This window comes from Gracilinanus agilis, chromosome 4, assembly GCF_016433145.1.
Source record: "Gracilinanus agilis isolate LMUSP501 chromosome 4, AgileGrace, whole genome shotgun sequence".
In the NCBI taxonomy this organism is placed as follows: domain Eukaryota; kingdom Metazoa; phylum Chordata; class Mammalia; order Didelphimorphia; family Didelphidae; genus Gracilinanus; species Gracilinanus agilis.
In genome coordinates, this window is record NC_058133.1 from 31,178,103 (window position 1) to 31,204,316 (window position 26,214).

General features: G+C 44.8%; 1 protein-coding gene across 1 annotated transcript in view; it reads left to right on the forward strand.

Annotated features, from left to right (window-relative positions):
- Positions 1-26,214, forward strand: part of STIL (STIL centriolar assembly protein) — a 56,839-nt gene that overhangs the window by 24,747 nt on the left and 5,878 nt on the right. Inside the window, exons 9-16 of the mRNA XM_044672268.1 lie at positions 2,204-2,354; positions 5,747-5,856; positions 7,593-7,710; positions 8,560-9,540; positions 11,629-11,791; positions 16,751-16,976; positions 24,335-24,554; positions 25,632-25,882. Coding sequence (XP_044528203.1) covers positions 2,204-2,354; positions 5,747-5,856; positions 7,593-7,710; positions 8,560-9,540; positions 11,629-11,791; positions 16,751-16,976; positions 24,335-24,554; positions 25,632-25,882 — 2,220 coding nt within the window. The remainder of the gene's footprint in view (positions 1-2,203; positions 2,355-5,746; positions 5,857-7,592; positions 7,711-8,559; positions 9,541-11,628; positions 11,792-16,750; positions 16,977-24,334; positions 24,555-25,631; positions 25,883-26,214) is intronic.

The window sequence follows — 26,214 nt, forward strand, 5'->3', positions numbered from 1 at the left end:
GGAGAGCATTTGTAATCATGAATCCTTTAGAATTGTCTTGGATCATTTTATTGCTGACAATAGCTAAGTATAATAATGCATTCTAAGAATAACTTATTACGGTTATTTTCCCATGTGCTTAGAAATATCTTAAATGATGAGAGTTGTGGTTTCCTCTAATGATGAAAGCAAGATGGGAATTTTTAAACTATTGCAATCTTAGGGAGAAAAGGAAATGTGTGTTAAAATGTTATTCCCTATTGAGGAGAAGAACAATATATGAATGATTATAATATCAATATATTAAATAATTTTTCTAAATATAAATAGTACATAACACCTACTTCAAATAGTTTGTCTAATTTGACATAGTAAGGGAAAATCATGCATATTTCTTGTGGCATTCCTACTCTTGAATGACTTTTTAAATTTTTGTCATGTTTTTATTGATATCTGTTGTTTTCACATCACTTACCCAGCAAGCCATTTCATGTAACAAAATTTAGAAAGGAGAATGGCTGAACAAATTGAGATATACAATTGTGATGGAATACTATTGTGTTATAAAAAATGAGCAGCAGGATTTTAGAAAAACCTGGAAAATCTTACATGAACTGATGCAAAGTTAAGTGAGCAGAACCAAGAACGTTGTACACAGTAACAGCAATATTGTACAATGATCAGCTATGAATGAACTATTTTCAGCAATACAGTGATCCAAGACAGTTCTGAAAGACTGACAAAGAATGCCATCCACCTCCAGAAAAAGAACTGATGGAGTATGAATGAAGATCAAAGCATATGATTTATCACTTTATTTCGTGTGGGTTTTTTGGGGGGGAAGGGGTTGGTTTTACATAAGTATTCTTCCATAACATGAACAATATGGAAATATATTTAGCATGATCATACATGTGTGACCTAGATCAAATTGCTTTTCATCTGAGGGAGGGGGAAGGGAAGGGAAGTAGGGAGACAATTTGGATCTTATAATTTTGGAAAACATTATGCTAGAAATTATTATTACATGTAATTGCAAGAATAAAATATTTTTAAAAGTTAGAAAAGAAAGAAACAGCTGCTGAATAATAGGTTCATTCACATCTTCTGTCATCTTCTATCTCCATCTCTTGCATTGACATCACTGAATGCCAAAGAACATGCCATATTTATTTGGCCTCCTCATACAATTTCCCATTGTCTTTGCCCTCTGCCACAGACATTAGCACTTGGACCATGGCCATTTTTATGGTGGCCTTACATAGATGAGCATTGCAATATGAAATGTCCAAATACTCTCATGGAGTGATGATTCTTTTTACCCCTGGGCTCATGATAAGACCACCTTCACCAGGGCTGTCAAGAAGAATATGTGAACTCTCCTATTTCTTTCCAACTTCTGCTTTTTGTTTATACCTACAATATCAAGAGGGATTCTTCAGGTTGCTTGGTAGCCATTGGACAAGGACCTCAGTTTTGCATTTCTAATAGCTAAACTAACTTTTGTAGTTAGACAACTGATTCTTGCCATTCTTTGCTCTTCTTTCTACTAGTCTGCCAATGTTAGTGCCGACAGGAAAAGGATCACTATATACTTTTCTCTGTTTCCTGGATTGTCATGGCCAAAGGATTCCCTACCAAGAGGCCAGGTTGTTAGGGATGTGTCTCTCTGGACTTTGCTAGGATGGTCTTGGAGATGCACTTAGTCTGTTGCTAGGACCACAATCGAATCAGTGCCTCACTTGTATTCTGTTATGTAGTACAGGGGCCATATGTGGAGATCCTGAGTTAAAAGGCTTCTTTTATAGGTCATCGTGTGAGAAAAACTTGGGGAATTTAATGGACTGAGATTGGTTATAAGAAGTTAAACCAAGATTCATGTGATCTTGGGCCAGTTTAAGAGAGCCAGAGTTCCCAGATAGTCCCTTCATCCTCTGCCTTGGTCAGACCTCAGCTGGGGTGGTGTTGCAGTGCAAGAACAGGCCCTACTTTTTGGGAAGTTAGAAGAAGGCCGTGAGAGATCTGCCTGCTGTCCTGGAGCAAAGCTTAGAGCAGCAAAGACTCGGGTCAGGATGGAATAAGCATGCAAAAATCCACCTTGAGCTTTAATTAGTGACAGTATTCAATTTTCTTGTTAAAGCAGTTAACTTCTTTGGAAGTTTAAAAAATATACTTTAAGCAGAGCAAATAAATTCTAATCACATGGCATGTTATTTATTTGTAGGGTTTTTTCCGAATCTGGGAGTTTTGTCGTCATTCTCTATTCCCTGACACACAGAGAGCCTGAATTTTATGAGTGCGTTCTGCAAAATGGCCAGGGAAGTGACCTCCGCTTTCAGTTACTAACCAACAAAGAAACTTTACATCTTTTCAAAGTAAGTGGTTTGATTTCCTGCCATGTCATTTGGCATTTATGGTAGCAATTTGACAACATAAAGCTGATGTTCTGACGTTTTAGAAATGTCTTGGATATTAAATCAGTATTCTTGGCCATTGAGGACTCATTGCATTGTTGCCCAGCCGACTCATTTACAGTTGATTTAGTAGCCCTTCAGGTAGATGGCTGAGGCCAGAACAGAGGCCATCAATAAGGCTGTTTTCTATGGACCCTGGGTTTGGTTTTTCTAAAAAGTAGGTCACTGACACATGTCTGTGGCAGCCTCTATTCTGCCAATAGGATGAGGACAAGTTGCAGTGTCTTTACTGCCCCACCCTTTCTCTTACTCTGACAATCCTGGAATGTTTTTTGACTTGAAGGAATGGAGGTTTTTTTCACTTAGGTCAGAATGTCCCACACAAACCAACACAGTGTCTAGTAAGAGCATGTGTGGAAGAACTGCTAGGATTGGTGGACAAGATGACGGGGGCTGCCTGCACAGAGACTGGTTGCCTAGTTCCCCCATTCCTAGGTCAGCAAAAATCTGAAATTGGCCCTGAATCTGTTGAGAAACTGCAGTAACTTCTGGCACCCCAACACTGTACAAAGATTCAGCAAGCAATCCATAGGAAGAAGGAAAGGGGACCACTTGGCGAACCTAGTGCCAGTGCAGACAACTAATCCCATAAGGCCCTCTCATCACCAGGGAAGGCCCAGAACTCTATGGTCCAGATGAAACCAGAATGAGGGGCTCTGGAGAGAGAGCCCCAGGGTGGATGTAAGCCAGTAACAGAACCGTAGCAGCTTCTAAGCTAGGGTATGGCTCAGCATTGCTCAGTCCTGGATAGCCCCACTGCTTGGGGCTCCTGGGCCCTAACACTCTATCCTAAGATGCTGTAGAGGGCCCTAAAGATCTGTTTGGAATCTCAGAGATCCAGTGGAGTGCAACCTAAGGAGGTGAAAGTCTGCCCAGGAGCCCAGAGCACCCAAGGTGAGACAATATAGGGTTGACGACTCACCCAGAAAGTGTAGCAGGGCCAGAGCCTGGCCATGGCCCAAAGCTGGTGAGATGAATAAATCCAAGCAAACGCTGTCCAGTATGAAAAATGATTGGACATATAGGGCTCCCCCAAACAGGACAGTTTAACTCCATAACAGTTGCAAGCAGATAATTCAAGTGAAGATGTGGATTTTTATAAGGACTACATGAATCCCTAGAAGAGATGAAGCAAGAGCAAGAAATGAAATCAGAACTTTTAAGGAAGGAATTAGAATGGAAAGTGGTTAAGGCAAAGTTATGGGATCCCTAAAAACTAGACTAACTAGAAATCAGTGACTAAAACAGTAAGAAATAGCTACATAAAATCAAAAGATTGAAAAAATTTGAAGAAAATGTCAGCCATTTGTTATCAAAGACCATCGTTTGGAAAGCATGTCAAGGAGAGAAAACTCAAATCATTAGGCTTTCCGAAAACTATAATTTAAAAAAAGCCTGGACACTGTGTTTCAAGAATTCATATGTTAAAGTTGTCTGGATCTCACAGAATCAGAAAGCAAAATGGGAATGGAAAACGTGCACGTTACACACATGTACAACACAGAGACTCAACACATACACACGTGTCCATACAGGTATATATATATATATATATATATATATATACTNAGGAATTAGAATGGAAAGTGGTTAAGGCAAAGTTATGGGATCCCTAAAAACTAGACTAACTAGAAATCAGTGACTAAAACAGTAAGAAATAGCTACATAAAATCAAAAGATTGAAAAAATTTGAAGAAAATGTCAGCCATTTGTTATCAAAGACCATCGTTTGGAAAGCATGTCAAGGAGAGAAAACTCAAATCATTAGGCTTTCCGAAAACTATAATTTAAAAAAAGCCTGGACACTGTGTTTCAAGAATTCATATGTTAAAGTTGTCTGGATCTCACAGAATCAGAAAGCAAAATGGGAATGGAAAACGTGCACGTTACACACATGTACAACACAGAGACTCAACACATACACACGTGTCCATACAGGTATATATATATATATATATATACATATATATATATATATATACTCAACACACATGTGCATGCATGCACATGTACCCCTTCTCCCCTTCCATGTAATCTCACTTCTGACCTCATCTGTTACTCAACTGAGACTACCATCTCCAAAATTTCCAATGCTCTCTTAATCTCCAAATCTGTTGGTCTCTTAGTCCTTCCTTGACCTTTCTGTAGCCTTCAGAACTTCAGAACGAAAACTTGGGGTTTTTGAGACAGAGATATCTCTCTGACCAATCCTTTCCAGACTTTTTTTTTTCTGGTTTATTATCCATATCCCACCTGTTCTCTGTCTGTGTGTCTGTCTGTCTTGCTTTCTCTCTGTCTCTGTCTCTGTTCTTCTCTCCCTCACTCCTTTCTTCATCTGCTCCTGTGGGTTTCATTATTATTTCCATACAGATGACTTCTAGATCTCTGTATCTATTTGTAATCTCTTGATTTCCAGTCCTATATCACCATCTGTCTCATGGATCTTTCAAAATGAACATTCCTTGGATACCTGAAATACATCTTGTCCAAAACAAAACTCATCTTTCCTCTGAAACCCACCCCTTCAACTGAACTTCTCTGTCAAGGGTGCTACCATCTTTTGTGGCTCACAACCTCCATGCCATCTTGGATTTCTCACTCTCCCTCACCTTACATGTCCAGTCAGTTTCCGAATATTATTGAGTGTACCCTCACCCCATCTCACAGGGGTCCCCTTCTTTTGATATGTATATATATTTGGGATCCCTAAAAACTAGACCACCCAGAAATCAGTGACTCTGAGACAGCAAAAAATAGCCAAACAAAATCAAAAGATTGAAAACAAATTGAAGAAAATGTCATCTACTTTTAATGAGTTCTTATATATTGGGGGTTTTCCCTCTTGGAACAAATAGATCAAGAAAAGAAGTGGTTGTATTTCCATAAGCAGGTCATTTATTTCCCCTTTCCTCTTCTGCTCTTGAAAGATTGAGTGATGAAGCATTCATTAAGCATTCTTATATACCACTCACTCTACTGAGTGCATTGGAGATTTAAAAAGGGAAAAGCCAGACTGGCCCTGCTCTCATGGAGCCCCTTCTCCCTCTGGGAGAGTACTAGTTAATAATAGTTGAGCTGCAGGGAAGGCCTGAGGGTGCTGCAGAGTGTTGGAAGGCCAGGCCCCAATTCCTGACATAACCTCAGGAAGTTCCATCAGTGTTTGTTCTTCCCTGGCCTCTGGGATCATTTGGATGCTGTTGAGAAAGCCTATAATTTGAAGAGACATGGCTATGGCTGCATTTCTCTTCCTTGAGATCCAACCCTGGGTCAATACCTCTGACTTTGAATTTCAGAATGTCGAGCCTTCTCAGAAAAGCCTTCTCAAGTTTGAATTGAGCTCAGAAAATGCAACTGCAGAAGCAACATTCTTTAGCCAAGTCTCCAGGAATCATGCCTTGAAGAGGTAAGGGATTTTTTTTGTTGTTGTTGTTACCATGATCTTTTATGATATCAAGATTTCATATTCAAAAGTTAAAACCCCAGATTCCCAACTTTTCCTCTAAACATACACCTATCACCTCATAGCTGTTTTAGGACTATTTCATCCGTACCTGTGTATGTCTGTGTTGTTTCTCCAGGGGCAGGCACTTGTGTCTTTGTGTCTGTGTCCTCAGTCCCTGGCACGAAGAAACTTCTTAAATGCTCAGGGATGGACGGATGGAAGGATGGATTGACTGGCAAAACTGCTTTGTGTGTAAATGGATGGAATTAGCTCATCCTCATTCATTGGTTAGACTGTAGCCATCAGAAATAATGTCACCCCACACAACTTAGAATTAAGCGGGGAGGGGAAGGTCTGTTACCCACATGTGATAGTAAGTAACAAATCAAAAACAAGGGACTGCCCTTTGGGCAGTCCAAAACAGTGTTGAGACTGCCATTTGTCCACTTGAAATTGGAGGTGGATGCAGGAAGTGACAAAAGATGCTCTTTTAAATATGATGGTAACTTCCTCTGGAGGAGTGGGCGCTTTGAACTTGGTGTTGAAAGATCTCTGGTGAGACCTCAGACTGATGCCCCTTGAATTGTCACTTGTGGGTAAGTTAGGCAGACTCTCTCTCTCTCTTCCCTTGGCATTTCTGGAGGCTCTAGCCTTAAGGAGGCCTCTCTTATTGGAGGAGGCCTTGTGGCTAGAAGCCTTGTTTAAATTCCACCTGGTCCGGACCTCGGGGTCTGGGTCAGAGTTTCTCTCTCTTAACTTCCCTGTCTTCAACTTTCCTAATTGTAATTAAACCACCATAAAATTCATCCTGAGTTGGGTCTATTTTAATTTGAAATTGTGTTAAGCGATTTCTGGCGATCATACCTTACATATCTAGATTTCCCCTCTTACATTTGGAACATGCCTTGCTCATTGTCATACACACAATTGAATATTTCTTGACTTGAATCTTTCTGTCAGTTCACATTCCTATATTAGTGCTTTCACATTTACCAAGTACTTTCCTCCCAACATCTTTGTGTGCATTGATTCATCCCTTTGTTTTATAATAGGGAGAGGCTCAAACAGGTTCAGTTACTTACACGCGGCTGCCAGTAGATTTGAACCCAGGTTCATCTCAGCCTCAATCAAGTTCCAGCTTCTTTCTACTACATTTTTTTTGTATCAGATATATACATATATATTTCCTTACCTTCATCTTAGAGTAATATAGTATATTGGTTCTAAGGCCCAAGAACTATAAGAGTTATATGGTGGGGGTTAAGTGACTTGCCCAGAGTCACAACAGCTAGGAAGTATCTGAGGTCAGCTTTGAACCCAGGACCTCCTGTCTCTGGGCCTGGTTTTCCATCCACTGAGCCACCTAACTGCCCCCTGAAATATATTCTTTCAGTTTGATCAGGAAATTAAGGGACCAATTTACCTTTCTTTGTATGTATGTAGCACAGTGCCTGGCACACGGTAAGGGCTTAATGAATGCTTGCTGTCTTCTTTAGCAGTTTCTGGAAGGTCTCCTGAAGTCTCTTTCCCAGCTCTTTGAACATATCCTACACTTGGTTCAAAGGCCCTTGATTAAGACTGTTGCTAGGTACAATTGGTCAGTGGAGAGCTTTTCTCCCTGCTTGCTTGACCATACCTCTGGGGACCAGATGTGTCTCATGTATGGCTGATGGCTCTCCCTCTTCTTCTTCCATCAGGGTTTCCCAGAAGGGATCCCCGGCGCAGCAACTCTCTGTAAGTGACCATGATTCCGGGGTGGAAGATGAAGATTTGTCCCCACGACCAGTCCCTAATCCTCACCCAGTGGGTCAGAAGGTATTCTAGCAGGAGCTGGAGTGGGGCTTCTACTGGGAGCTGGCCTTGTTGGGAAGTGATTGCCCAGAGGGCATTAATTAGGTGTCCAGGGAAGGGCCAAAGCTTTAAGCTTGGTATGTCCCCTCCGTCTCCTAATCTCTTCATGACTGTTCTCACCCTTGGAATCAGGGCTTCTGGTTTCTGTGGCCTTGGAAAAGTCATTTTATCTCTAAGGTCTTCAGTTTCCTCATCTATAGAATGGGAATAGGAATACTGGCACTGTCATGTTCTTTGAGGAAAATATTTAAAGGAATTACAAAAATGGAAACTGGTCAGTTTAGGGGTTCTTTGAAGAAGACAGTGGAGCAGGGGTTGGCAACGTATGGCTCTGCAGGAGCAATAAAGTCCATTTTTTTTTCAGGCGCTGTTACAGGAGTGGCACTGTGAGCACTGCACGGCTCTCACGAAATTACATTTTTAAAAATGTGGTGTTTATGGCTCTCACAGCCAAAAAGGTTGCCGACCCCTGCAGTGGAGAAGGGATTTGTCATTTAGTCCTTCCAGTGAGAAGTTGGTTTTGTTTTTGCCTTATTGACAGCATCAAGGCAAACAGGTGCAAAGGCAGACAGGGAGATGGGGGAACCTTCTCTCAGACTTAATGAAGGTGGGCCTGACACCCAATGATCCCTGTCCTGAGTGAGAACAGGCAGTGCAGGGCCATTGATTTAAGCCATGTCACCTTGTAGCCCTTGAAGATGTGCTGCTGGTGATCTTTGTGCCTAGCAAGCTGATTGTCTATGAGTAAAGTGACAGATCCTTTAAAAAATGATTAATTCTGTCTCCATGCTCCCCACCTCCCCTTTTTTCCAGGTATCTGTCATCCATCCTTCAGTTCCTGAGCTCTCTCTGGTTTTGGATGGTAGTTTTATAGACTCAAGCCCACCGTCTAATAACAGGAAGATGGAGAATTGCAAAAACAACCCTTCATTGCTTCAGTCTTCAGGACAGATTGGTGATGAGAGACAGAGCCTCACTTTCGAAGCTGACCAGCCTCCTTTGGGGCGACTCCCAAGTCAGGCAGGCCCAGGAACCCCAGCTTTGAAAGCCCTCAGAGAAAAGCAGTTGCCTCCTCATAGACAAGCTGGGCCCCAGACCAGGAGTCCTTCAGGGCTACTTTGTTCCTCTCCACCCTCTCCCTCAGGGCTTCCCAAAGTGTTATCTCCTGAGGCATCTGTGCAGAAACTCAAACAGCCCTCTGAGAACCTCAGCACTTCCTTGGATGGAGACCCACAGCGAGGGGCTCTTCCAGTAGCATGCTCCCCACTGGACTCCAGGCAGGCTTCTCCTTCACCACAGTGGCTCCCCCATGGTTTTGTCCATTCACCCCAGAACTTTGGCAGGCCCCCTGAACTTCAGGTGCCTGCTCCCCTGGCCCCATCTTATTATCCCACAAACTTCTGTAGCTGCTGTCAGCATCATGGACATCTGCAGTGTGGCCAAATAAATGTTTGGTCAGGGATACAGAAACATGGGCCCTTTCAAGAAAGTCACACTTTTCAAGATGGTGGCTATCCTTTTCATCCAAATGCCTGTCCGAATGTATGCCATAATCCTGTAAATTCTTCAAGCAGCCCAATGATGCTGAGGCAGCAGGGGAGCGTGGGGAATGGTAGTAATATAGACTTGTCACCTGTGGGAAGACTTGCCCCCTACACTAGCAGTCCACAGACTTGCCCAACCTGCATGTCTTCACTCAAAATGCAAACTGATGATGGGATGATGGGATTGTCTCCAGATGCCTACCGCTACGTTAAAGAGCAAGACCGACAATTGAAGATAATTCAGGCTCAGGTTGGCGTGTCATTATTTTATAATTAACTTCTCTAGAAAATGAACGCACATTGTCCATTAGTCCTTGTAGTTTGTTTTCACAGTGCACCAAACTCTTTGGCCTTGCCAAAGTTTAGGGAGTGGAAGAAAAAATATTGAAGATTTGTTTCCAACATTGAATGTTCTAGCTAAACATGAACTCTCTTTGAAATATGTACTCTTTCATGTTCTGGATGCCACATTTTAGGAAGAACAGTGATAAGTTGCAGGGTATTAAAAGTTGGGCAGGGGGTGCTAAAAGTTCTTGAGCTCATGTCTAGGAGGAGGTGTTGAAGGAACTGGGAATGTTTTGTCAGGGAGAAGAGAAGACAAGACAAGATCTTGTCTTTAAGTATTTCAGGTGTTTAAAAATGCCTACCAGTAGATAGAGAATCAGTCTGGAAGATAGGAGGACCTGGATTCAAATATGACCTTAACACATCCTAGCTGTGTAACCCTGTTTAAGTCATTTAACTCTGACTGCTCAGCCCTAACTGTTCTGACCTACTGATTCTAAGACAGAAGATAAGGGTTTTAAAAAAATGCCTACCTGGGGATATAAATGCAAAAGTCCCTGTCCTGTAGGAGCTTACATTGGTGGTGGCCATCCAAGGGAGCTTTGGTTAGCTCCAACATCTTGTGAGCATAGTCATAGGGCATTAGGTTGCCATGCTCTTGTCAGTAGTAATAGTAGTTTTATTTGATTACCATTCCCTGTGTAGGAGATGGAAGGGAGGGAAAGGTGGAAATACAGGTGGTAACGGGGGCAGAATGCAAGGTACCCAGGCTGGACAAGCCCTGCCCTCATGGTGGATAGCTGGATGAAGTAAAGCATAGTCTGGGGTGGGTGAGAGAGAGGGCAGTACTGAAGGTATCAGATCCCCTTGAATTGGGCAGTTCTGAACCATGGTAAGTTCTGTGGGTGAGTGGATTGGGATGGGCATGCAGGGTTTCTGAAAGTCCAGATCAAGGAGGTCACTCTTCCTAGGAAACACAGGCAATGGCAGGTCTCATGTCAAGGGTTCTTTCCTGGAGAGTATTTGTAGGGCTGTCGTATGGCAGAGGGATTAGATTATCTCTGCTGCCTCCTGGATGCAGGATCAGTGGATAGAAGGGAAGGGGAAGGGAATGGAAGGGAAAGGCAAGTAGCATTTAATGGTTTAGTCCTTCACAATTGATCATTGTACAATATTTGTTAGTGTATATATACAGTGTTCTGGCTCTGCTCGCTTCATTTTGCATCAGTTCATAGATAAGCCTTTCCAGGTTTTTCTGAACTCGTCCTGGTTGTCATTTCATGTGATGCAGTAGTATTCCGTTACAGCCATATACCACAGCCTGTTCAGCCATTCCCCCTCAGTTTCTTGTCCTTTGCCACTCTGAAAAGAGCTCAGAGAAGCCATTTCTCAGTCCTTTTCTGCCTCTAGAATAAAGGCTTTGGGCTAGACAATCTCTTAAGACCCCTCCTATTTCTAAAACCTTCCCCCTATGTAACTATATCTAGATACATATTCTAGTATTGAGGAATAGGAGCTGTTTCTTTGTGAGTGAATCCCTGCCCCGTCCCAGGACCGGAGAACTGTCTGTCAGGCCCTTGCTCTGCAAGTGGGATTTGCTTGGAGTCCTGAGAAGTCAGGTGAAACCAGGTCCTCAGAGTTAGTATGTTACCATATGAGGGATTGGGACTCTTTCTACTCCACCATTTTGGGTTAAATTCTTTGTCATTCCAGCCTCGCCACATAACTTTTGTGTAAGATCCCCAATATGATTGTATTTTTTAATTCTTGAATTTATCTGAGGGGAAGAGTGGAGTTCATAATGAAAATAATGATAAATTAGTAGTAATGGATAAGGTTGAGAGGCAGCTCGGTATAGTAGAAGGAATTCTTGGCAAAGGAATGTGTTTCCTGGCTGGTCCTTCTGGGGACAGGATGTCTGTTGGCTGTCGTCTCTGAGAGGCTTCAGTTTCTTTTTTAAATCATCATACCTAGTAACCTCTTTGCTCCCCATTTTGTTGCTGACTGAACAGTTAGTTAACTAATTGGCCTGTTAATTGGTTGATTGGTCTAGATTCAGCGTTTGTTAGAAGCACGGTCTCCTCACCCCTGCCCCAAGACAACCAATGTGGATGGTGCTCTGCAGGCTGAGCAGCAGGTAGAATTTGTTTCAATGGAGCCCCAAGCATCTTCTGGCCAGCACCTGAGGAAAAGTGTGAGCATCGCTGTGAGCACAGGTAACTCCTCATTTTGTGGCACTGAAGAATTGTTCTGAGTTGTTTGCATAAGCAGTATCATGCCAAGATTTCCAGGTATGGGGTAAACGTATGGACAGAGAGACAGCTAGATGGCAGACTGGATAGCGTACCAGGGCTGGCTTCAGGAGGTCCTGGGTTCAAATGTGGCCCCAGATACATCCTTGCTGTGTGGCCCTTAACCTTATTTGCCTAGCCCTTGCCCTTCTGCCTTAGAGTTATTACTAGGACAGAAAGAAAGGGTTTTTAAAAAAGTATGACTAGTTCAAACCCGGCCTCAACCACTTCCCAGCTGTGTGACCCTGGGCAGGTCACTTGACCCCCATTGCCCACCCTTACCACTCTTCTACCTATGAGACAATACACCGAAAGTACAAGGGTTTAAAAAAATATATATATGACTAGAAAGAATGAAGGTCAGAATTTGTACCAGGTATAGATTCATTTTGTGGTTTTTGTCTCGGTTTCATTGTCCATGTTAGAATTCTTAAAGGAAATTTGGGCTTCTTGGTCAGGCAAGAGGGTCATCTTTTTTGTTGACTGTACCTGATCTCACAAGCCTCCCTTTCAAGTATGTGTGAATTCACTTCTCTAGGGGCTGGAGTTAATGCCTTCCTCTCATGTCACTCTAAAAAACAATTTCAGTTTTAGAAGAAATCTGTCATATCTAATTCTCTACCTATACAGGAATCCCTTCTTCCAACATCCCCAGCAAGTCAGTCAGGCAGTCAATAAACATTAACCACCTACAATGTTCTAGGCCCTGTGCTAGGTGCTGAGGCTCCAAAGGCAAAGACAGTTCTGCTCTCGAGGAGTTCATAGTCTAATGGGGGAGATAATGTACATCCAGCTGTGGATGAGCTAGATAGAGGCAGGATGAATAAACTGGAGCTTGAGAAGGGGATGGGGAGGAGTCCCTGGAGTTTATTGGCCAAGGGAGCAACAGGCCTTATCTGATGGTATTTGAGAGGCCTCAGTGAGGGTGGAGGAGACTGTCTGTGAACATTTGACATTGTTGGTCACCCCCACCCTGGAAACGATCCTTTCTCTTCTCTTGCCTCAACCTCTCCAATTGCTCTTTCTTCTTTTCTGGTTCTTCCTTTTCTTAGCTCCATCATGTTTGTGTTCTCCAAGTTTGTCCTTGGTCCTCTCCATTCTCCAGTCTGGCTTCACGCACCACTTCTTTCTTGGTAACTTCTAATCTTGCTCTGGCCTGCTCTGAACTAGCTGGTGAACTCTAAAATTCCTCCAACGCCTAGGCCCCATTGGCCCACTAACTTCCCAGACTAAAGATGGTTTCCACCTGACTTTCTTTTCTTTTTTTTTTTCCTACACTTACCTTCCATCTTAGGATCAGTGCTTGCATATTGGTTTCCAGGCAGAACAGCTCTAAGGGCTAGGCAATGGGGGGTTAAGGAGCTTGTCCAGGGTCGTACCACTAGGATGTATCTGAGGCTAGATTTGAACCCAGGACCTCCCATCTCTAGTCCTGGCTCTCAATCCACTGAGCCACCCAGCTGCATGACTTTCTTATTTCTCTTTGTGGCACCACAGTTCACCTATAGTCTTAAACTTCTCTTGGAACTCTCCTCTCCCTTCTCTTTCATATCCAAGCAGTTATAAATTCTTATTGAATGACCTGCAGCATCCCTCATTCTCTCCATCCTCTCCATTCCCTTTGCCACCCTAGATAGACCTTCACTGAGCTGGCATTCATCCAGCAACTTCTTTAGACCAGGCACTGGGCTGGACACTGGACAGACATAGACAAAAAAAGAACAACCCTTGTCCTCCAGGAGTTTGCCTTCTAACAAGGGAGATGACGTGATCATAATGCAAGGAAACAGAAAATAAAGCAGATAAAGGGCAGTTTGAGGGAAAGGGTACTGGTAGTTGGGAGTGTCAGGATAGGCTCATGGTCTCCTTATTGGGCTTTCCTACATTCTCTTGCCCCTTCCTGTTCATCTTCTAGGTCAGTAGTTCCCAAACTTTTTTGGCCTACTGTCCCCTTTCCAGAAAAAATATTACTTAGCCCCCGGTAATAAAATTTTAATAGCAATTAATAGGAAAGATAGATGCACCTGTGGCCATCACCGCTTCCCTGGATCGCTGCAGCACCACCAGGAGGCAGTAGTGCCCACTTTGGGAATTGCTGCTCTAGGAGGTTCTTAGTCATTTTGATCCAGCTACACCACTTTGTCTCATCAGAAGTCTTTAGGGCTTCCCAGCCGCCTCCCAAATACAAAGTCCCTGATGTTGTACCTGACATCCAGAACCTTCTGCCCTGTGGTGCTGCCAGACCACGGTTCAGAGACCCAGTGGAGAAAACGTGCTTTTGGAATCAGAACATATTCCTGATCTGCCCTTTCCTACTTGAGTGGCCTTGGGTAAATCTTGGCTTCCTCCTCTGTCAAATGAGGTGGTCAGACTTGATGACATCCAAGGCCCTTGTTCCTGCTTGTCCAGCTTTATTGGATACTTCTTCCTCCTTGTGCTTCAGACAAACTACTCCCAGACAATAAAAGGGGGGAGAATGTTTCCTTTCTTTTTTTTTTAATTTATTTTTTGTCCAGTTACTGTAAAAACAATTTCTAACCCTTGCTTTTACAATTTTGAGTTCCATTGAGCTCCTCCCCTCCCATTGAAGGCAAACAATTTCAGATAGGTTAGACATGTACAGTCATACAAAACAAATTTTATTTACCATATTGTGAAAGAAAACATAGAAAAAGAAAGTAAAAAAGATGGTATGCTTCAATCCGCATTCAGATTCCATCAGTTCTTTTTTTCAGATGATAGCATTTTTTACCATAAGGCCTTCAGAGTGGTCTTGGATCTTTGTATCCCCAACGTTATTCACAGTCAGTCTACCTACACATTGCTGCTACTGTAGGAATGTAGTTAGGGATAGTCTGATTTCTAAGGTTAGTTGAAAGAAGGGAATTTTGAGATAAGCCCTGGGAAAGGATTCTGGATAAGAAAGGAACTGGTAGGTAGGATCCTAGCACTATCCAAACTAACTCCACCCAACTTCTAAGTCCGCTGAAGGAGAGCCTTCATTTTCTTCTATAGGCCCTACTTAATCCTCCCTATGCTATCTAAGAAACTCCCCCAAAGCTATCTAACTTAATCTAAACTTAGTACCAATAATTAATAAGAAAGAAAGGGAAAAAACCCTGGGTTCGACTGCTGTATCAAGTAACCAGAGTTATAAATGGAAAACTTTGGATTACCTTAATCAATAGGAATTCTGGCAGCTGGACCACTGGCAGATGAAATCTGGACTCAGAGAAATTGTTTCCCTCCAAGTAAATCCTCTACCTGGATGCCAAGGACTTATCCACAAAATCCTGACCCTCCAGGGAGAATCTCTCAGAGGAAAAACCCTCCTTCAACTTGATGGGAATTGTAGGCAGAGAGACAAAACCTTCCTCCAGCTTGGTCAAAATCCAAGAAAGAAGTGAAGTTCAGTTATTTCCAGTTGTAGACCCACAATTCCTTTCTTACCCAGAATCCTTTCCCAGAGCTTATCTCAAAATTCCCTTACTTCAACTAACCTTAGAAATCAGACTATCCCTAACTATATTCCTACATTACTGGGTACCAGGTTCTGCTTCTCTTCTCACTTCACAGTTCATAGAAGTCTTTCCAGGTTTTTTATGATCATCTAGTTTGTTAATTCCTTATGGCAGAAGAGTGTTTTATCCTAATCTTAACTTGTTCAGCCATGCTTCAGCTGATGGGCATTGGAGCCTCAGAGGAGCTGGCTATAGAAGATTAGTCATCCTCACCCTGGGCAGCTTCGTGTGAATGGTCAGTGGAGGTGATGTGGAATAGATGCCTTCTCACCAGACACCAAGAACTGAGGCCTGTTTCAGTGTCAGCTGATTGGGCCCCAGGGTTGCAGCAGAACTCTGTGATGGCCCAGTGTCAGAACTTCTCTGCACACACACCTGATGCTCTTGCATCCTGGTCAGCCTAGAAGGTCTGGCTGCAGAATGGGCAGGGAAGGTTTAGGGTTTTGTAGCTTAGGCTCAGTTTGTGGCAGGGTTTCTGATCCTGGCTGAAACTTGGTCTGAGCATCTGGCAAGGGGATCTTGTCTGAAGGTAGCATATAGGGCCAGAGGCGCTTTATAGCTGAAGCTTGGGTGGGCAGTAGCTGCAGAGAGCCTTGTAGTGCCGCTACCCCTTTACCCCCCTGTGTCTGGTCTGTGAGACAGATGCTCTGGCTTTGCTGCTGGGCATATTCTTGTTTGGGGATGTAGTGCTGAGCCAGGCAGTCTGTTGGTGATGGACCTCGTACTCATCCAATGTTCTAGGACCTGAGTGGCACCTAGATAATGTCTCTCTGAGATGGTATATTTAGGAAGGATAACTTAGAGGCTGTGGATAGGACCTCACAGGACTTGGAGGCAGGAAGACATGAGTTCAAATCCAGGCTCAGATGCTTACTAGCTGTATGGCCCTGGGCAAGCCAGTTAATGTCTGTCTGCCTCAGTTTCCTTTACTGTAAACTGAAGATAATTATAGCATCTACCTGCCAGGTTTGTGAGTAGATCATCATCATCATCATCATCAAAGTTTTTCTGAAAGTTGTTTAGAATTTGTTAAAAACAAATACAAAATAGTAACTGAGTTCAGAAAGTTAGAACACAGCAGCCATTTGCAAGCTTTAATGTTCTATCACAACCATAACCGATGATTGAGTTTTCTTTTTTTGGGGTAGCATTCTTTTCTTTAATAAAGGCATGGAGGACCCCCTAAGGCAGCAGGGAGGTGTGGTTAACCTTTTGTCACTATTTAAAAAAATAGTATTTGAAGTGGAGAGTGGATGAGATGTCCTGAAAGAGGAACTCGGTGTCATTGCATTAGATCATTCATTAACAAAGATTTTCCAACAAGCCTTTATCAGCACCCTCAACATCGATATCTTGTCCCCAGGGGCCAGCTTGTTCTGGGATTCCGAGCCTGCAGAGCCCGCTGCTGCTCTGAAAGAGGAAGATTCCAAGCTCTCGAATGGAGACATCCATTTGTCTGTTAGTATGAATCATGATGCGACAGATCAAACAAGCTTCACGTCTTCACTAAAAGCCGTGGATATTCCAAGTTTTGAAGAGAGCAGCCGTGTTGTGGAAGAAGAGACGAGTCCATCCTCGGCTTTCTGCAGGTCGGGCCTGTTGTTTGTTTGTCTTCCCAGTTGAGTCCTCTCTTTCGAATTTATTGTTTGAATCTGCTTCTTCAGTCAGTGCTAGCCATGGGCAGAGGTCTGGTGATGGAGCCGAAGGAAAGGACCTGGACTACCAGAGCTGACACTCATCATAGGGCCATGGCTCAGTCACTTCTCTTTGCTGATGATTGCCTCAGTTTTCTCATTTGTAATTGGGCCTCATAGTTTTGTTGTGAGGAAAGCTTATAACTTTGCCTAAATGTGTATTATTATAACAAATGAGAAATGACACTATCTTTGGCTTTTGAGGAATTTATAGTGCAACTGGGAGGAAATAGGATGTATTGAGAGAAGTGTCAGGGTGGTCATATGATAATAATAATAATAACGTTTAGATTATGTTTTAAGGTTGGCAAAGTTTTCTAAGTGCATCATCTCATATAATCTTGCCACACTTTCATAGGTGTGACCCCATTTTGCTGACAAGGAAACTTGAGGCTCACCGAGGTTAAGTTGGTTGCTCCTGGACATGGTTAGTACATGTTGGGGGCAGGATTCCAATGTAGGTCTTGGTGGCTCTGAGCCTGATGCTCTCTGTTGCACCACTGTGCATGGGGACAGCCAAGAGCTCAGGGCATGGGGGGAGAAAAACTTCATTTTGGCATGGGATGGGACTATGGGAGAAGGCGAACCTCCGAGGCCGCCTGTGGGTGAGAACCCTGGCCCTCTCTCCCTACATAGATCGAAGCTCCCAGCAGAAGTTCTTGCCCTGTGAAGTCCTTGTTGGATGTTTTCCCACAGATCCTTTATGGGGCATTCTGGTGGTCCTCAGGCCCCTCCTGTTGGGGGGAAATGGCCCGGCCTTGTGGAGCTTTGGTGGAGGAACTGTTTTTGTATGAAAAGAAGCAAGATGGTTTTCACAATTAGACAGCCTACACATATTAATTCTGACCTCTTGGTGTGGGTGAAAATGAATTGTTAATATGAAAAATGATAAAGGCTGCCATAAATATATAAATTAGTATTTTAATTAAAGCCATGTTGATAGATAAAATCATTAGACCACGCGCTTGTAAGCATTCAAAACTGCCGCCACCTCCATTTTGTTTCCTGTTTCCTCGCCATCGCCTACTCGCCAAAAGATAAAAAAATAGGGTGGCCTATTGAGGCTTAAATAGTCCAGTTAAGTTCCCTCTGACACCTCTTAAAAATACTGCCAGTTGTGTCTTATTGCAAGGCCTCCAGGACCAGACCCTGGGCCTCTGCTGCCCTCCTCCATCATTCTGCCAGCCTCGAGACCCCCACACAGGGTGGAGAGATGGGGGGATGGGGACTTCTTTTTTTTCTGTGACCCCGTAATAGACTTCCTACAGATAAGTAATCCATTTTTTAGAGGATGCTGGCTTGTAGCAATTAGAAACGCATATCGTATTGGGTAACTGGGGCATGGAGCACAATCATTTCACCACCTTCAGCTGAGAATGCCTTCTTTTAGCGAGGAGTCATTTCAGGCAGATCCTGGGGCCTCTGCTTATCTGGCATAATAGCTATATGGAGGGACAGGAAGGAGGTCACATCGCCCTTATTTATCTTACCTAATTTGATCCTATAAACTTCAGACCTTTTTCCAAAAGGAGCAAATTCAACTCCTCTCTTCAATTTGGATTGTGTGTATGTGTGTTTTTTAACTTTAGAAATCAGTTCTGTAGTCACATTAGTAGAATGCAGTTAATTACTTCTTAGTAGCAATTAATCATCTGTATTGATTTCCAGCAGCACACTTGATATAAATCTAATCTTCCCCAAGCACAATGCACTGATGGGGATCCTAGCCGTGTGCCCATGGTGGCCCACATTTGTTTTAGGAGTCCTCGAGGGATCAGGTTCAGGTCTGCAGTATTATTCATGCCCATGGTTTCCACTGCTATGTATACATAGATGACACCTGGATATGTGAGCTCCCAGTGACCCGCCTCTCTCTTTCTGATGTGGAAGCAGCCTCTGTAGGGTAAATTCTCTGGCTGAATGCCTCGAAGCTTGATTGGTTATTGATTGCCTCATCCCAGTGGAGAAGCGTGCCTGGTGTTTAGAGATGCTTTCTTTCCTTTAGAAGCCTTCCTTTGACAAGCTTACTAATATTTGCTGTGGTGGACTCACCTTTTGAATTTTTTTCTCATAAGTTCTCTTGAGGCTTCAAATATTTTTATTTCCTGACTCTTCCTCTCTCTTCCTCAAACTCTAGCTTTTGTTTGCTAAGTCATACAGCCAAATGTGTTTTTTGTCCATCTGGCGGTGTTTTGCTCCCAAATTCTGAAAAACTATTGGACAATCTGTCCCAGGATGTCGAAAGCGCTTCTTGCACTTGTCTCTTTATTCGTTGGGTGCTTTGTCGTTTGCTGACTGCTGTGGGATTTGTAGTTCAGCCTGAACATTAGATTGCCCAGTTATCATTAGTCCTTCTTCACATCTCTTTTTCAGCTTGCATTTGGTTATTTAGTTATTGGTCACAAGGTCAATTTGTTTAGTGTGCTGCTTGGAAGAGTTAGTTGTTGTGGGCCAGATTAAACCTCTGCAAGCTAGACTTCTGCCAGGACTGCCTGAGAGTTCAGATTTTTTCATTTTCATCTTATTCTCAGAGTTAACTAGTTCATCTGATATGAAAACAAAATGGAGTCTGAATTATTTAACCAAAGTAATTCATAGCTGTAAGTTAGTTTGGGAATGACAAAATTGCTAATTTCTGCTAATAATTTCATTTAGCTCTTAGTTATTTTGCTGTCACAGAAATACAGATAACTGGAGGCCATTACCTTCTAGTAGTCAGTCCCCATGACTTTGTTTTTTTAAACCCATACCTTTCATCTTAGAATCAATACTGTATTTGGTTCCGAGGCACAAGAGCTCTAAGAGCTAGGCAATCAGGGTTAAGGGACTTGACCAGGGTCACACAGCTAGGGTATATGTAAGGTCAGATTTGAAAGCAGGACCTCCTGCCTCTCTATCCATTGAGCCACCCAGTTATCCTCTCCCCCCCCCCCCCCCCCATGACTCTGGCTCCTTAGACTGGCAGACCATTCCCTCACTGTGACACCTCAACCCCAGGCTCTGAACCTTGTTTTAAGTTGGGAATTTGTGGAAAGAAAGCTCTCTTTTCAAGAAGTGTTCCTACTGCTGGCCTTAGAAACCATAATGCAGTTCTTCCCAGGTAAGATCTAGTTTCTCTGATCTTTGTTTGGATCCACTGCCTGGGATTCTCCTTCTTGTGTTTATTGTGCCAGTCCGGGAGTCTTCTCCTTTGCCATAGTCTCTACCCAGCTTAGAGTTTCCTCATGGTCCAGATGGGAAGTGTACATCATGGGACAACCTATGGAAAAGTTAAGTATTGAAATTGGGACATGATAGACCGTGGACCTAGGCAGGACCATCCAGTGGTAGTCCAATCCTGTCATTTCACAGAGGAGGAAACTGAGGCTCAGAAGTCCAGTGACTTGTCCAAAGTCCTCTAACAAAGTCTATTTGGCCTTCAAAGCCCTTTTTAACTCTGTTTTCTTAAATCTTATCCAGCTTCCTGGCTGTTCCACCAGGCTGATCCTCCTCTCTCAGCTGTGGACACTCTTGCTGCCCCAGGGCCCTGGAATGCTCCCTCTCTTTTTTGCCTTCCGGCTTTCTTGGCTTCTTAAGTCTCAGCTCAAATCCCTCCTCCTACCAGAAGCCTTCCCTTTGGTGCTTACATCCTTGCAGACGCCACTCTGTCCAGAGTTGTTGGTCCATCGTTGCCCATGTTAGACTGGTAGCTCCTCAGGGGCAGGGATTTTGGCCTCTCTTTGTATCCCCAGGCCAGGGCCTAGCACAGTGATGGCGAACCTATGGCGCACGGGTGCCGAAGATGGCCATGCTCTGTGGGCTCAAGGCCTCCCCTCCCCTCATGCTCCTGAGGACGGTCCTCACTTCCTCCCGCCCCTCTGCCCAGCAGCCAATGGGAGCGCTTCGCCTCTCCCCTGGGTGGGGGTGGGGGTGGGGCAGGGCACAGCCGCCATCACTGGCTAGCGCACAGCAGGGGTTTCTCCAATAAGTTTCTTGTCCGACATCACTGTCACTCACAGAGCCAGCCTCTGAACCAGTTCCCCAGGCTCACGTTTTCTCCTGGGCTGCCCTGCCACCTTGTGGCCGCAGCGTTCTTTCTGCGGCTGCTTTTTTACTACTGCGGCGTTGCTAAACGGCTCTGCTGAGGATTTCAGGATCCACAACGTAGTGCAGAAAATGCTTCCATCCTCGGGCAGCCCCGGGGCCAGCCAGCGGCCCGAGGCCTCATTCGGGTCCCATTAGGAACCCGTGAATTCTGGTGAGCGAAACCCTTCAGGAGCCCCACTTTCCTTTCTGTGTGGCAGTACTTCACGGCGGCTCTCCCTCTCGGGGGACCCTGGGCTGCGCCCTCCCGGTGACATCCTGAGGAGAGTGGGGGGGGGGGGGCTCAGACAGGAGCCGAGGGGCCTTCATCACACCTGGGCCACCTGAGCTGAGCGTTGTGGGGTGCAGACGTCAAGGGAGGTTCTTCAGGGAGTGAGGCCAGAGACAGGAGAGGTGGCAGAGCCAGGAGGATGCTGAAAGCATGACTAAAAAAAGCATTTCATATTAAGCTGCTCTATGCCAAGGGGAAGGAAAGGCACAAACATGTTTTAAGGGTGCTCCGTCCTCTGGGCCACCAGAATTGTTGTTCCCGAGGTGTGAGGTGGTGTCAGTGGGGTGTAGCGACTTGCCAGACACACACACACACACACACACACACACACACACACACACACACACGTGTACACACCTCCTGGCTCTCCCTCAGGGCACCTCATTGCTTCAGCCATGTTGTCTTGGCTGCCTCATGGGCGGCCGTTGGCTGCCAGTGGTGGATGTCTGGCTCCTTCCCTCATGACTGGCTGCCTCCCATACTGGCTGAGGCTGGGAAGTGCCCCCACTGTCCAGACTGCTCTGCCTGTCCACTCACTCATGGCTGGCAGTGGGGAAGACCTTAAGCTAGCATGACAGCCGGGAGGGCCTGGCAGTCATCCATCTTCTTTGTTTGTTTTTGACCCTTCCCTTCTGTCTCAGTCAGTGTTCTGAACCAGCTCCCAGGCAGAAGAGCTGTGAGGTTCAGTGACTCACCCAGGGTCACACAGCTAGGAAGTGTCAGAGGCTAGATTGGAACCCAGGACCTCCCATCTCTAGGCCTGGCTCTCAGTGTTCATCTTGATGGGAGGTTACAGCTCTTCAGTGGAGGGCCCATCTGCCTGGTGGAGGCATTGGTGCTCTCATGTCTTGGGGTGGACTTGAGTCTCCAGGTTCCCTCCTGTGAGCCTGGGAAGGGGGATGATGGCAGGACACTCCCAATGGGGAGGAAGGCCAAGGAGGTCTGGAGGAAAGGAAAGGAAAGGGAGGTGGAGACCCAGCTGTGGAGAGCCCAAGATCCCTGAGCTACAGCTGACATAGCTCTCGTAGATAGTAGGAAGCCACCAAAGGCTTCGGAGCAGGGCAGTGACACTTCACACTGGAGCTTTCAGAAGTGCCAAAAGGGCCCTGATGAGGTCCCAGGACCTGAGTTCAGATAATATGGGGAAACCGAGGCCTGCATTAAATGGGGAGGGGGATGAGGGTAAACTAGACAGTCTGTAGGATCCTTCTAGCTCTAATTCTGTCCTCGTGGCTCTCTGAGGTCAAGCCTGAGCAGATCTGTTCCATTGCCTCCCCACCAGCTCCATTGCTTCTGGTTGACCAATCAGGCCCCTCCTGATGTTGTTCTCCCCCTTTTCCCTCCGTACCCCCCCCCCCCCCCCAACTGGGCCTGTTTTTCCTCTTACACATACTTTGGAATGCCTTCTCCCTTTCCTTAGTCCTTTGATAGCCCCCTCCTTGGAGTCTCAGCTCAGGCACCACCTTTTTTTTGTTTGTTTGTTTGTTTCTTTTTAAGTTTTCTTATTTTTTCCAATTACATGTAGAAACAATTTTTAACAGTTATTAGCCAGCATTTTGCGATTCAGAGTCTCTCCCTCCCTCTCTCCCCTCTATCCTCTGCATGCCCATCCCTAGGCCCCCGGAGACGCCAGGCATTTATTTTGGCTTTGCTGTAAAATTCTGCGTAGCTTTTGTTGTCTTCTCCCTATTAGAACTCAGGGCTGGGACTCTTTCAGGACCCTTTGTAGACTTAGCACCTAGAGCTTAGAGCAGTGCCTTGTACCCTGGGGCAAGTCAATTCACCTAGTTCTCAGTTTACTCCTTTGTAAAATGGGAGGGTTGAATGAAAGAACTCTTCAGACCTTTCCTGTTCTGAGACTTTGAGCCCATGAAATTCTGCCTGTTAGAGAAGATGGATGATGTGTGTCAGACAATGTCCAGGTGAATTGAGGCCAGAGAGAGGAAATGTAATTAGAATAATTAGAATAATAACTCTAATAATAATCAATATAATATCCAATAACCAACAGATGGCATGCTAGAATTTATAAAGAATTCTATATGTTTATCCCAGTTGATCCTCACAACAACCTTTTAAGGAAAGCTCTATAATTATCTTCCTTTTACAAAGGAAGAAATCAAGGCAGAGTAGAAGTGATTTGCTCAGTCACTGCCAGTAAATGTCTAAAGCAGGATTTGAACTTGGGTCTTCTGGTCTCTTCTCCCACCAAGCTGCCCAAGATTCTCACAGAACTTGGGTCCTCACTTTCTTCAAACACTGTTGACAGCTAACGATTCCTCCCAATCCTCTTCCAAATATCCAAGAAAGCTGGCATGTGCTATGGTTGCATTTTGTCTGCTCCATCTTTCATTAATCTCAGAGCTCTTAGCAGTGACCGGTCTCCATCTTGTTTCCTCTGGCTGTTATCCTTTCTACCCCTCGGAGGCAGGAAATTCAAGTAAATGATGTAATGGTGCCGGACAGTCACCTCTGAAAGCCTGTTCAGCAGAGATTTTAGCTAAAGAGAAAGGCAGACTTTGCCTCGGAAAGGATGGGCAAAAAAAGCTTGGCACACATGGAAAATCTTCAGCAAATCCGATGGAGGAATTAGGTCCAGGTTTATTTTTCTGACAAAGTGCTTCTGTCTGCCTATAAGGTGATTCCCTTAAAATAGATGGCCCAGGAGGTTTCTGGCAATAGCATTCCCCAGTATTTCCTAGAGGCATCCATGCCCACAGCAGAGACTTCTCACAAAGCCCTAAAAAATGAGGCAAAGCACAGGGAGCCCCTCAGAGCCCTCCATGGGTTTCCCAGTGGGCAACCTCAGCCCCAGCTCTGGGCTAGGCATGGCTGGGGGGGTTCAGAGTGTGGGTGATTGATGACTCTGACCTGGGCCTGGGGCTCTCTTTTCAAACAGTGTTTCCTTGGCAGTAAGAAAGGAGCCGAATGTGCCAATATTTCTTCCAAGTCCCTTGTTGGAAGAAAGTGTGGTTGTGGATTCACAGCCAGCACCCACCGAGGAGCCCCACAGCCGATCCCCAGCAGCAGTGGGTGAACCCCGAGCAGAGCCAAGCCAAGCGAGAGAGCCCTCGCCGTCTCTGCCATCAGATGATCAGAAGATTTGCCAGGATTTGTTGGTAAGAACAACCTTGAACGCTTTTCTCTTAGGGCAGGAAGCACCCATTTGTCAGAGAATGGGCAACGAGGCTTCCCTGGGCTTTGGCTGCCCATCGCTCCAAGCATCCTGGCTTCCTAGGGCCACCTGGGGGTGGTCACAGGGCCACAGGGACTTGGCCTATGGGATACACCAGGCCGCTAGGCTCAGGGACTTCTTTCCCCAAAGCACATGAATGATCAGGACTGCCTCACCTGGAAATACAGGCTTGTTTCTACAGTGTGGATGTGACTTAGAAGCCTGAACTCAGCAAAACAAATTCAAAGCCTGGCAGAACTCAGAGATGTAAAGAGAACATTCCGGCTCTGCTTCTCCAGCCATGAGATGGAGCGGCAGCCCCGACTTCTTGGGGGAGCTCAGGGAGTGCTTGTTCCCTTGGCTTTGGGGTTGGAGGTAAACAAATGCTGAGGCTGTCCGTGACTCACCACGTGCCTGGATTTCGGAGGATCTGGGTTCAAATCTGGCTTCAGATACTTTCTAACTTTGTGATCCCTGGACAACTCAATTAACTCCGATTGCCTGGCCCTTGCCATTCTTCTCTCCTAGAATTGATAGTAAATTAGATAGCTAGTTAGGTGGCTCAGTGGGTAGAGAGCCAGGCCTGGAGCCTGGAGGTCTTGGGTTCAAATTGGGCCTCAGACACTTCCTAATTGTGGGACCCTGGGTTGGTCATTTGACCTAGAAGGCCTAACCCTTACCACTCTTATGCTTTAGTATCTGATACTTAGTCTCAATTCTAATATGAAAGGGAAGTATTTTTAAAAAAAGAAAAAGAAAAAAAGAATTGATAATGAGGGAAAAGGAAGGGTTTTTTGTTTAAGTGAATTTGAAATTCTGAACACAGTGCATTGTGAGTTACTCTAAGAACTAACGGAAATCATACAAGGTGGCTCCCAGCGCCCATGGCCAGCCCGGCCAGCTGCTTTAGGGATCATTTGCAGCTGTCAGAGACAGCAAACACTGTTTTTTTTTTCCTTTTTTTCTGACAGCACTTTAGACATCAGTTTTTTTAAACTTTTGAGTCTTTTGTTTCCACTAGGGTCAGGTAAACCGCGTGTTAAAAACTTTTTCCAAAGACACTGGGCCTGCATGCACAGGAGTAGCGATTCCCCGCAGTGGCGGCACTGAGGCCCAGAATGGGGATGATGGAAAGACCAAAAGAACTGACCCCAGCCGGATGGACAAGGACAGCGTCCTTCATGCCACTGTTAAGCAGCTGAGAAACCTTGGAGTAAAAATCGACTCCCCAAGCAAAATGAAGAAAAATTCACATAAAGTGGACCAAGCGAGGTAATCTTTTTGTGTGTAAGATAAACGGTCACTCTTGAGACCAAATAACCAGCTTGCTTAACGTGATAAAATGATTATTTTAGAAATAATTAGATTCCTTATTTTTTTTTTCTGGAACTGAAAGCTTTATAGCCAAGAATCTGGTCTGGGGCTTCTGTGGACCTCACTGCCTGATTTCATGTGGAGTCTTCATACTCCTCCCAGTGTGACCTGGTCACACTTGGGGAAAGGAAGGAAGGCTGTTAAAGTCGAGCAGCAACATTTGGGAGACTGGCTTGTTCACTGTCTGAGAATAGGCTGTGTATAGTGATTAGGCCCACAGGGTGGAGATT